The 13,756-nt window shown below is 34.7% G+C and overlaps 1 protein-coding gene across 1 annotated transcript; it reads left to right on the forward strand.

Moving 5' to 3' along the window:
• Window positions 1-6,161: 6,161 nt before the first annotated feature.
• Window positions 6,162-12,563, forward strand: LOC139719596 (caveolin-2-like). Its single transcript, XM_071631008.1, has 3 exons — window positions 6,162-6,371; window positions 7,370-7,462; window positions 12,261-12,563. Exons 1-3 carry the CDS (start codon window positions 6,162-6,164, stop codon window positions 12,561-12,563), a joined length of 606 nt encoding a protein of 201 aa, XP_071487109.1.
• The last annotated feature ends 1,193 nt before the right edge of the window (window positions 12,564-13,756 follow it).

Raw genomic sequence — 13,756 nt, forward strand, 5'->3', positions numbered from 1 at the left:
AGAGAACAAAGAAGTGATTTGCAATGCTCTGAAAGGATAATAGTGTTGGTAGATGGAGGCATACAAGTGTAGGGCCTACTGGGTATAGCGTTTTTAGAACATTGTGATCCTAATTTAAAGACCCCCTCTCGTTTTGGTCGATGGAAAAAAAAAAGAAATTTGGGCTACAACGTTGATGGAGTACAGTTATTTTTGAAACATTTTAAGACACTGTCTTTTTTTTTCAGAAACAACTCAATATTTTAAGAATTTAATTAATTGGGTTACGAGTCGTGTAAATATAATAATTGATTTATTTTTCTCATTGGAGTAAAAGGGAAATAGGGAAAGAGGAAACCGAAAGAAAAAGGAAGTTAAAATAAAAAAGAGGAAACAGAAAGTATAGGGAGGAAAGAAATGATAAAGTTACGGTTCACGTCGAAAAAAAAAAGCCTGGATCAATGCATAATTTTTCTCTTTCTTTTCTCTCTTTTTTTTTCCTTTTCTTTCTCTTTTCTTTTACTTCTTCTGCTCTTTGTACCTTGCTATTTAGCTTTCATAATAGTTTAGCACTTTGTGTCCTATCCCCATTGCAAAACGAATTTACATTGATACTTTTTTCCCGGAACACGCGGTCACAAGCTTTGCTTTTGCGGTTCCTTCGTGATTTAATTATGTTACAGAGAATTGTCTTTTGGTGTAGGGCCTACATATATGCTGACACACTTTATTGTCGTGACCAACTTTATATCATATTTTGTATTTTGCTGATTGCTTGTTTGCATTTTTGTTTCTTTTTTTTTAAGTACATGTACAGATGGGAGTGAAATATGAAAACAAACAGCTTGAACTGTTCACTGTGTCTCGAGTGTAAGACCACAGTGCAGTTTCAGTAATTCAATTCAATTCAATTCAATTCAAAATAATATATCAATGTTCAAAGCCCATGCATAGATCAGACGATTAGGCCTATATTTTTATTCAAATGTTAGTCGTAAGATTGATTGTTTTGTAGAGACTGAGAAAACCAAACTTCCATCCTCATCATTAGTTGACATGTATTACACGCTTTATGTATATATTAACAAAGACATAATTGCGGGGTTTTTTTTCATCTGCTTCTCATTTTCATATGTACTTTGTCAAATCACATTCTGCAATTATTACAAATATCCTGTACATATTATGCAATGTATATAATTTCTTTGTTTATTTGATGGAAGTGAAAATGAATTTGAATCTAGAATCTTGAAAACCCTTCTTCTGCAACGTTGTGGATAGTCGTTTGAGTATTCCTATAAATTTTGATGTTGGCTCTCTCTAGTAGCATTTGATGCATGGTCGCTAACTAAGACAGATCGTGTTGAAAAAGCACCCCACGTCTTTTTCATCATTTATTTTATTTGGAGATGCATTAATATTTTGTGACGACAATTTTTTTTTTCTCATTCTATATACACGCTGTATACCTTTTTTGGGGGGTAGATATTTTTATGTGTGTATGTGTGTGCTACAACAATGACTTGACGCTAAACTATAAATCGGAGTCAAAGTTATTTTGGCTTTCTCTCTGTCTCCTCCCCCTTTCCCTCTCTCTCTCTCTCTCTCTCTCTCTCTCTCTCTCTCTCTCTCTCTCTTTATCTTTTAGATCGGGATATAGGATGATGTGTTTTAGATGTTATATCACGGCCTTCATTTAACGGTCAGTCCCTCACCGTTTTTGTTATTAAGATGATACAATTATTTCATTATATAATCGCGGAATATACGAAGAAGTGTTTGTTTCATCTCATTGTTACTTTCATTTTAGATGGGGGATGGGAAGGGTATAGATTTGCCGCATCTTAAGATGACAGTTCCGTGGGAAAAAAAAAATACAGTTCATATACATTGACTCAGTTTTTAGTAAAAAGTGAGAGAGATACATCTCTTAGAGTAACTCTTTTGAGTACGTCTGAATGGTATAGAGAAAACAATAATGGATCTATAAATGTAGTAATATGACGACATACTAATATCTAATTCAAAGAATGCATGTCATTCGTTTTCTTACTATTGAAAAAGGTCCTGTCTCTTTATCCATCAGGACTAGTCCTATATACCAGTATGCATAATACGTACATAATAGATAGATAGTTAGATAGGTAGGTAGATAGATAGATAGATAGATAGACAGAAAGACAGACAGATAGGTAGATAGATATAGAATATACATAGATGATTACACATAATGTGTAATTGAACAAACAAATAAATAGATTATAATGTGTGCGAGCGCGACACACGGTCATAATAAACACACTTATACCGTTATGTAAACACATTATACATTAAGAACACACGGAACAAAAATGAACGGAGGGACTGGCTTTTTTTATATCGTTTAATGCTTAAAAAACAACGATAATGCTGCTACAACACCTATCATTATCACCGCAGTTGTACTTTGCATATTTCTCGAGGTCGTTATTAGCAAACGCCATCTTTCATCGCTTGAATAAATTCCGTTGATAGGTATTTTGAATTCAACCTATTACTCGATTAGATATTAGGTGAACTTTGGGACGAGGGCAAATTCCACCTGTAATTATCTTTTTTGTTTTCACGAATCATCCATTATAGTCTTATCAGCATAAATCTTTCCAGGCCTGCATATACTAATTTAGTTCTGAGTTCATAATTATTTGATAGAGATATGAGGATGATATTTTACATCAAATCAATCCGCTGCCACAGGCTAGAACACATCAATAACTAACGTTCAGTGATTTAAACGCAGGTATAACCATTTTATATACTTCGGCACAATTTGTAGCATTTCTTCGACAGCTTGGAAAGTAAGTTGAAATCGATTCCGCCATTTTAATTATCAGCGATTATAACAATATCGAAAGGTATATTTGTCAAAACCTTTCGCTATGACCACGGTGGCTTCTCGGTATAGAATTCTTTCATTTGCGTAGTTTGAATTCGTGAAAGTTTGTGTTAGATATATAGTCTTGAAGTTCAAAGTGTCCTGAGCATGCTGAGAGCAATTAAGAAACGTATGCGACAACGCCAATCTCTATTTTGATGCCCATTGCACTAGCTGTGTAGTTAGACACCACGCATCCCATCACTTATTTTTATGTTTGTTTGCTTGTTTGTGTATTATCTCTCAATGCTTTTACAAGTTGATTGTTTATATTAACTGTATCATATTTACGTTCGTTCTGTTATCTTTTTATTTTGCACACTTTGTATAATGTATACTGACGCAGGGCTCCCTTGTAACGCAGGCTTTTTTTGCGGCTCTGAATGGAACTATCTCTGCTTTGAGAAGAAGACTGAAAAAAAAATAGATAAATGATGCATTGGTGTTTGACACAGGGCCTCTAGAAAAATGCAAGGAAGGATAATTATGAAAATTTATCGAATTCGTTGAATTACAAATCTTAAAGAATTGGTACAGTTTTGGTTGAGATTGGATTTGAGGTTTCCAATGTTTTTTGATAATGATTTTTTTTCAAATAATGAGAAACCTCTCATGAAATATGAAAGAGCATATAATTCTAAGACGAATGCAAATTTTATCTTATTAAAATTTGTTTTGAAATGGCTGAGATATCCAAAACAAAGCAATCCTTTAGGTGGGACTCACCTTTTATTAGGATCACTTTGTTTTACTTTGTGTTTGGATATCTCAGCCATTTCAAAACCGATTATCATCAAAGAAACTTTGAATTCTTAAAATTTGAGATTTCTTAACATTTTGTAAAGTTGCTTCTAGATATAAAGAGTTTTATCACAAAACGATATACATCCTTTCTTCTTCAGTTGAGATTTTTCTGATTAGAGCTGATAAAAACAAAGAAAATAATGAGAAAATACAGGATATTTCTTATTCATAACTTCTATAGAATATTCCCTGTTACATGTTACAAATGAGGTATGACTGGAAAGATTACTTCATTTTGATCCATCTAATGATGGACTTACATTGAAATGTTTAAATATGGCGCTTAGCTCATTTGGCAATAAAACTTGTCATATCTCCCAAAAAGTTAAAAGCTGAATTCTCACCTCAACCAATACTATACCATCCCTTTAATTCTAATTTATGTATGTTTACTTCCGTCTACCGTTTTAGAGGTTTGATATTTCCTCACACAGAATATATATTGCAATAACATCATGACGCTAATAGGTAACTGTTATAACTAATTACATAAACAGACAGAGATTGATATCTTCTGATGCTTTCCTTCAAGTGTTTAGTGAAACACGTATGTAGCATCATAAACAGTAAAGTGTAGACTGGGGCAAGGCCTACCATATTGAATAAAATTTATTCAATATAGGCCTCGCACCAGTCTATAATTGAATTATGCGAGCGAGCAGTGGCAAATGATATTATTCACAGTCATGCAAAAAGAAAACTGTTTGCTCTCGTAACGACAGTGACGTCTACTTCTCTAACATTAATTGTACAACCCGAAACGTAAATTTTCGATATTGACCAGTTATCATCAAAATTGTTATATATATATATTATATATATATATATATATATATATATATATATATATATATATACATATATGTGTGTGTGTGTGTGTGCGTGTGCGTTATTTTGATTATTTGCTTTTGACAAATCATACGATATTTTATGCTCATACAGATTAATTTCGATGCATATAGCCTGATATGATTAGTACAAAATTAATCTTTATTGTGTTATTGACTTAAAAACGTTCACTCTCTCGAAGCACCATCACTATGCAGGGGCGAAGTGATCCAAAATCTCTCTGTGGTATTGAAACTGTAACATTCAAATGGGAATTTACCTCAAATACGTATGTGGATTCAGTAAATTACAAAATATTAATATTAGACCTTGCTGAAGTTTGAGCAAAATCGGACTATCCATTCAAAGTTATGCATTTTTATAGTTCGGGTAAAATCCGCGACACCGTCGTGCCGACATCTTTTTAACAAGACGATTGCAACAATTCTTGCAGTTATACAGGGCAACTATAGTATTATTAAAATCGACTATTATATATAGTAGGGTCTATATAGCATAGATGTCCACACATTTTTATTCTTATGAAGAATGCACCGTCCTTCTTCATGTTTCTGACACAACTTTATTCCCTCTGTCTTCTACATGAGGTACATGTAAGTCTAATTCTCTGTCATTATTCATGGTGTCTTCATGCTAAAAGGTTAGCATTACCTTTGTACTAAAAAATTATAATGATGGTAATATTATGAAGAGTTACAATGCAAAAACAGATAAACGCCATTCTCAAATTTTTTAAAGAGGGGTCATCATCAAGAAGACATTTTTTTCAATAATAATGTACTCGTTTCATAACAAGAAATATTTTCGAAGGCATTAATTATTATGGCATGACTCTGTTTGTGTGTGTGTGTGTGTGTGTGTATGTGTGTGTGTGTGTGTGTGTGTGTGTGATTTAGCAGCTTCACTCTCCAATATCTGAACTTGTTAAAAATGGATAGGACACCTATAGCAGTATTTGCATTTAAACTCTTCATTTATTATGTTTAATGTTCTTTAAATATTTTCTTTACATTGTTTCTCATATTGGGGCATCACAAATTTTTAGGCTTCTTATTCGGCGATTGACGGCCCGTGGATTAAACACAACTTAAGATAACTTTAAAGGGGAAGGCTAGTAACTGATCAGTGGGAATCAGTGGGAATGCTGGAGGATGATTGTTCCAATCCTTGTGGGATTCATTTAAGAGTACATTATATATCTATTGTTGTGTGAAAATTATTTGCTTCAGAATGGTCTCATATTCAAGTAATGTGCAGTTTAATGTTTCCAGGTTAGCGTGCCTGGTCAGTGACGGGGCATTAAACTGCACATTACTTGAATATGAGACCGTTCTGAAGCAAATAATTTTCACACGACAGTAGATATATAATGTACTCTTAAATGAATCCGACAAGGATTGGAACAATCATCCCTCAGCATTCCCACTGATTCCCACTGATCGGTTACTAGCCATCCCCTTTAACGGATAGTCCGGTTTTCCTCAAACTTCACTGACATTAATTTTACTGTAGTTTGTTTTTTGTTTTCTTAAACTGATTGAATACGAGTTCCTCGCACTATCGGATTATCACTCGTAAGGTAAGTAACTATCAATTCACGATATTTTCAAGCAGAATGGCAACTCCTGGGAGCACCTACCCTGATGATAAACCTAACCCTACACCAGCAGCTACACCCAGCCAACCAACGGAGACACCTTTAACAACGGTTTATCTCGTCCCCAATGGCCAGCCAGTGCCACAGGCAAATATCCCTGTCGACAACACTGAGGGCGTGCTCTCGGACTCGAGCGAAGACATCTACGAACTTACCCCGCACGTGAAGGTATACTAGTAGACGGTATACATACACGAGGTGAAACGGACAAGGGGTCTGTTTCATGAAAGTCTTATGAAAGAATCTTCGCTAATAAAACACACATTGATAGGCCTAAGTGTTGTTGTTGTTGATAGTGTTGTTGTTGTTGTTGCTGCTGTTCTTAAACATAACAACAACACTTATGATAGACTTAATGAGATGGATTCTAGTTTTGTTTGAAAGTCTTTCCTAGAGCTAATGAGCGACTTCGGCCATTCAATAGCCTAGTGTGAAGAACAAGATGAGGAGCACGGGTATATACAGACCAAACTAAAAAAAAAAAAGAAAAAAAAAAGAAAAACCGATACTCTATTAATTGAAAATGCGTGAGTTTCAGTCACATATACAAATGTTGTTTTCTTGATGTCTTTTTGTTTGTTTGTTAGCTTATAGTCGGGGGGGGGGGGGGGGTAGATCCAGTATTTACAGTATGTCCCCAAAAAATTACAATCAGATTTTTTGCATTGATAACACCCAATGTGATTAAATTTTCTGAATGCTACTTCAGGATCTTAAAATATAATATCTTAGCTCTATTTTGCAGAAAACCCCATTCAATTTGGTTAAGCAGTCACAGAGAAATGTGGATTGTTGTAAAGCATGTCCTGAGTCTGATTCTTCCAAGTTTAGCGCTTGGATGCTCTTGTGTGTAAACACATTTATTTAATAGACAGAACTTGGCGGGAAGAGATTCCTGACATGCTCTACAACATTCCTTATTTCTCTTTGACCACTGAAACAAATCGAATGGGGTTTTCTGGAAGATGTGGGCAATTAATAGTTTCGTACCCTGAAATTGTATTTGGATTGATTCACTATCACCAATCTTTAAAGTTATCATTGTGGAGGGTCCCGTTGTATTTTTTTTTTGGTAGGGGGGGGGGGGGGACATACGGTATATTACCCTCTATCAAAACAGTGATTTATTTGGACATTAAAATATATTGAATTAATTGCACACACAGGTGACATTCGATGACACATTCAAGAGTTCTGTCACGACCAAAGGTTTCCCTTTTATGAAATCTGTCAACGAGAACATCTATAAGTGGACCCATGTAAGTATAATTTTGTATAGCTATGATGACACAATTTAAAATACATAATATATATATATATATATATATATATATATATATATAAACATGTTGAGATTGCACGTATTGGTACCACAAAGTAATTACCAGTTTGTTTTTAAGACATATGTATATATATATATATGTATATATATATATATATATATATATATATATATATATATATATAATAATAATAATATTTGTCACTCAGGCAATCTGATGTGACACGGGGACCGTTATTATTTTTTTATGTTAAATACTCTCTGATATGCATACCTTATGCAATCGCATCATGAAAATGATATTTCACACATTATAACTTTTGTCTTGCCTTTAATTTCTTTCCTGCAATGAGTATCTCACTCCAGGTGATTTCACCAGTCACGTGCTTTTGAATATTGCTATAGTCTGATGATATCAGAACATGACTATTGTTTTCCGATGTTATCTATCAAGCTATATAATCAAATATATATGTATATATATATATATATATATATATATATACTCCTCTTATCGCAAACCGCTTTTTGGAAACAATATAGCAGTTATCGTTATTGTCACTGTAATCTCCAGCAATTCCAACAGAGTATAGGCAACATAATTGGAAATCTTTCCAAAGGGATGGTATAGTTTTAGTTTGTTTGATGTTTGATAGATACTTTATTTTCTGCAAATCAATATACATAAGTTACATGATCATGAAGATGCAGGAAATATACAAAGTAAATTCAACGCAGAGTCGTTTGACTTGCATAAACCACGATACATATAAGTTCATAATCATGAACATGTAGGAAATATATAAAATAAATTTAACACAGTCTTTTGACTTGCATAAACAACGATATGAAAGAAATATAATATACAATATGCATGTCTATGCAACAGTAATAAGAATAACATTTATAGTTAAGAAACGATTATGCAGAGGGCCGCCATTATAAGCATTGCTTGAAAAGATGGCCGGCCCGAGGAAAAGATAAGGACGTACTAGATTCGTAACAATATAAATTATAGCATAATCGGTAGAAAATCCTTTCCTAAAACCAAACTGATTCGCATTCAATATTTCATTTTCAGTCATGAACGAGTGGAGACGCTTGTAAACTACTTTTTCTAAAATTTTCGATATTGCAGGTAACAATGAAATGGGTCTATAATTTTTCACCATTAAGGGATCTTCTCTTTTATAAATGGGGATAACTTTGGCCGTTTTGAAGGAGTCTGGATACTTTCCGTTGAGTAGGGATAGATTGAATATATGGGTGAGAGGGGCTGCTAGGGGGTAAATTATTTTTTTCAACAAATTCACACTGAAGTTATCAGGCCCACAGGATTTACTACATTTCATAAATCGAACAATATCAATAATTTCCGATGCATTAATTGGAGTAAAAAACAAAGAATTTTGATTACTTTCAGATAAATAATCTTTATAATTCTTTATATCATTTATGGGAATAGATGCTGCCAAAGAAGGACCAACATTGACAAAAAAAAATTGTTAAAAATATTTGCAATTTGGTCAGGATTGGTAATAACATTATCGTTATGAGTAATGCTGTCAGGACATTCCGTAGGTTTCTTTTTCAGTATTTCATTAACGGTCCGCCAAAGAGCACTTTTATCATCCTTATTAGATTCGAGTTTATTCGAAATATATGATTTACGTGAAACTCGAATCAAAGTAGTTAGTTTATTTCTATATATTTTGTACCTTTTCACGTTTTCAGGAGTAGGTTTTCTCAGAGATATTTTATAAAGACGGTTTCGAGTGAGAATAAAACATATAAGACCTTGAGTAATCCAGGGTTGCCGAGCTTTTTTCCTTCCATTTCTTTGGGAGTTAAAGGAATGTGTTTATCACAATAATCTAATAATTTTTGTAAGAAAATTTCATAAGAAGAATTAACATCTTGGAGTTCAAAGACGTCATTCCATTGTTCTTCAAATAAATCTTGATTCAATGAATCAATATTATGTGGCGTTACATTTCTATGCATTTTCAAATATTGTTTGGGTTGGTGGCGTATTGGGGTTGTTACAGATTTATCATTAATCATAAAAATTGGTAGGTGGTCGGATATATCTGAATAAATAATGCCGTTCGTACAGGTTTCCGTTATTACGTTAGACATTATGTTATCTATTAATGTTTTGCTATGGGTGGTGTTATTTATTCTGGTGGGCTTATTGATGTGGGGATGCAGTGAATTGGAAATTAATATGTCATGGAAATGGGTGGGTTGTAATAAATCTATATTGTAATCTCCCATCAAGAAAATGGATTTTCTCTCTCCAAAGATTTCATTAACACAATGGTCGAAGTTATCAAAAAAAGGTTGAATGTCATTTTGTGGAGGACGGTAAATGGTACCACCTATAATATTTTTTTCATTATCATTTAAGATTTCAATAAATAAACTTTCTGCTTCCTGAATACACAAATCAGTTCGAATTTTAAATTCAATTTGATTATTGACGTACATGGCAACCCCACCTCCTTTGCCATGCTTTCTATCATTACGAATAAAATTGTAATTTTCAATGCCAAATAGGTCCGGGGAATTGGTGTGCAACCATGTCTCGGTAACTCCTATATGACGGAAAATGGGAAATCATTGAGGGAACTTAAAAATAATTCAAATATTTCAAAATTTTTATTTAAACTTCTTATATTAAAGTGAATTAAACTGAAATTAGCACAAATTTGATTTGCATAGTTGAGATGGGGATTCAGGTTTCAACACTTTTTGCCAGATAATTAGAAGCAACTTATATAGAATATTAAAGAGCATACGATTCTAAGAGGAATTAAATGTTTCTGATGAAAATGGGTTTTGAAATGCCTGAGATATCCAAAAACAAGTAAAACAAAATGGTCTTTATAAAAGGTAGGTCCCACCTTTTAAGATCTCTTTGTTTTTGGATATCTCAGCCATTCCAAAACCGATTTTCATCAAAATGTAAACTTTGATATTTCATATAATTGGCTTCTCCATTATCTAGCAAAAAGTTAAAACGTGAACCCCCATCTCAACCAAAGCAATTGCATCCCTTTCATCCGAATACAAATAAAAAAAAGTTCATATTATAGCTTCGACTTTCGATTTGTATGCTCTTTCTTTTCATTTGCGGATTAACGAACACTCGGAATAACGAATCTTAATTCGTTTTTGGATTAACAAACCTTCGGAATAACTTTCGGAATAACGCCACATAATATTCGACTTAACACATTCTGTTTCATTTTCGAATTATCGAACATCTACAGGGAATTTGTTTTAATTATTTCACTTTCGGATTAACAAACCTTAGGAATAACCAGGATCATTCAACTGCAGCACCCATTATTCATGCAGGATATCGTAGTTTTAGTTAAGTTTATTAACTCAATCACCCTCCTGGGGTATGTGAGTAAAAATAAATACATGTAAGATACAAACTGGCAAGAATAACAATCTACATGACATACTAAAACGTGCAATGAAGATATATACATGTACATGGAATAGAGATGAATATACGAATACATAAGACTATCTACTTTCTATAACAGGCACTGTGCCTGCAATACATGTAAGCTAAATAATCATCACCCTCTAACAGGGTTAATGTATAAGTGCTCATAATCACACACAAGGAAATCTTTTCAAGGTTTATCAAAATAATCTACAATTACCTTACAAAACTTTACTAATTTCAATGTCACTGTTTGCGTAGAGTGGTTAAATAATAGATCCATTTTATATATACATTAGGTCGTTTCCAAAGAAATTTCTTCATGGCTTGTTTACGATCATTTTCAAATATTGGACACTGAAACAAATAATGAAATTCATCCCCGATCTGATTCAGGGAGCAACATTCACATATTCGATTCTCTCGAGGAATATTTGCATACCTTCCAGTCACTTTAGGGAGCTTATTATTTAAACATCGAAATCTAAAAAAAAATCCTATCACATGGATTAAGGTGCACCAAATAATCTTCAAACACTAACTTTTGCTTATAACATGCATTGCTATAGTCTCTAACATCTTTACATAATTATTATTTAAGAGACCATAATTCACGTGTGTACACTCTTAAAACATCCGGATCAGAACTGACCCGGAAAGGGTCCGTTTGGGTCACACCCCGTTCCGGGTCAGAAATGACAAGGAATGGGGTCAGATATGACCCCATTCAGAGTCATGAATTGAGTCAGGGTGACCCCATTCCGGGTCACCGGAACGGTGTGTGACCCCAACGGACCCGGTTCCGGGTCAGTTCTGACCCGGATTTTTTTTGGAGTGTATAAATGCTTTCAGAATCCTGTCGTTCCTCAAACTAAACCTTGCGTGCCCCAGGATTGCCCAACTTGATTGCACGTATTGAAATGCTTACCAGTCAGAGCAGATATAAACCGTTTTTAAGAATGATGCTTCATTCTATTAAGATTAAAAGCGATGGTTGCCCTGACAACCAGAATCTTGCCCGAGTCTCGCGCGATAAAGCAATACCAGCAACGCCTGGGGGTTCAACTTGAGTCCAAGTGACATGACTTGAAAAGGGAGAGGTGATCCGAATGGTTTGTTATATTACCCGGTTTAAGTAAAATACATATCCATAAGCTTGAATAAAACACACACACACACACACACACACACACACAAACTCATTAGTAAGTCTTCAGGAGAAAATAACATTATAGTCATGAGCAAATATTCGGAGTAAACCGACACGGAATCTCTTTCGGGGTTGTTGGTTTTTTTTTTTTTTTCTGAACAGTTTGCCATCTACGCCTCGATCTCGCTGATCATCTCGCCAATCATGTCGTTTGTGTGGGGCATCACTTTCGCCTTCTTAAACTTCTTCATCATCTGGTTCGCCCAGCCGAGCATGAAAGCCACCTTCGTCCTATTCCGCATCTCCAGCATGATGATGAATGCCGTCGTCCGTCTCATCTGCGATCCGATCTACCGCTCGATGTCGCTGGTCTTCTCCGGTATCAGTGCCCGGCTACAGATGGCGGACTCTGAAGTCAACGTCAATCTCATGAAGACTACGGCGCAGCAGGTCCACAACATCTAGATCATCACGATTACTTTTTAGAATTGAGGGGAAAAAAATCAAAAAAGAATCAGGCGTTTTAACCTGTTCGACCAGTCCATGAGTGGTATTTGATAAGGCACTTTATACATCTGTGATTCACAATGATGGCAATGATTATTGTTACCACAACAGGCCAGTATACAAAATACTTTTAAATGTATCGGTATTTTGTCTTTGAGGACAAGATATTCCCTTTATGCTTACATAATATCCAAAAGGCGTTTCAATATAGTGTAGTGAATGAACTTTTTATGTAATGTCGATGCTCTGTCGGGTAACCTTCAGTCAAGCCTCGGAGACATATTCGGTTTATAACCTTTAGCTTTCATCGGCCATAATTGGGGAGGGGGAGGGGGAGGGGGAGGGGAGGAGTGGTTCTAGAATCAGAAGAAAAGTTGATTCAATTGGTTATGAGTCAGGTGCATTGATATAATGTCGGTGCATAAACCAGTATTGGTATTCTGAAGCCCCCCCCCCCCCTTCCACCCTTGTGGCTGAAAGGTCTGGTCTTATAGTAAACTGGTGTAGCTTGCATACACTATGACAGCAGCAGATGGGAAACAACCAATCAGCTGTGAGCATGTACATTGTTACCATGGTAACAGGATTTAGTGCAACGTACAACAATATGTACTGAGAACCATATAAAATGTGCCACTGAGGATATATTGTGTTTAGTCTGTAAATGCCGTCTAGCTCTGATTTGATTGTCTTTTTAGGGAGTCCCTCCATTTGTCGAATTTTGCATAGTGTGTATACGAAGTCTTCTAATTATACTTGAGTTGTATGTATAATTATCGTGAGGTGCATACAATCATTGTACATTCTTTTCGTATAGTTTTAGGCGTCAAATTTTCTTTTACCAAAAAAGAAAAGAAAAGTGATGTCTATCTGTTCTTGTCGAAAAAATTAAATAAAAATTGAATTGAACTGAGTTGAATTGATTATTGCTTATGCAGTGATATACCTGAGAAGCGCAGATTTGCAGCTCAAGACCAAATATTGAGAACAACCCGCCACTACAGGCTGTAGGTTGAAGGGATGGAATAATTTTGTTTGAGGTGGGGCTTAAGGTCTTCGACATTTTTGTGAGATGATGAGAAACTTCTTAGGAAATATTAAAGCATACAACTCTAAGAAGAAATCAAAGTTTATTTGGTGAAATTTGGTTT

Source organism: Diadema antillarum, unplaced genomic scaffold, assembly GCF_040938485.1.
Source record: "Diadema antillarum isolate AM-2024a unplaced genomic scaffold, OU_Dant_1.0 scf00000009, whole genome shotgun sequence".
NCBI lineage: Eukaryota > Metazoa > Echinodermata > Echinoidea > Diadematoida > Diadematidae > Diadema > Diadema antillarum.

Excerpts from the sequence above, each read along its gene's own strand:
- LOC139719596 (XM_071631008.1), top strand. The coding sequence starts at position 6,162 with ATGGCAACTCCTGGGAGCACCTACCCTGATGATAAACCTAACCCTACA. Across the intron at positions 6,372-7,369 it reads AACTTACCCCGCACGTGAAG|GTGACATTCGATGACACATT; the intron begins GTATACTAGTAG and ends TTGCACACACAG. Across the intron at positions 7,463-12,260 it reads ACATCTATAAGTGGACCCAT|TTTGCCATCTACGCCTCGAT; the intron begins GTAAGTATAATT and ends TTTTCTGAACAG.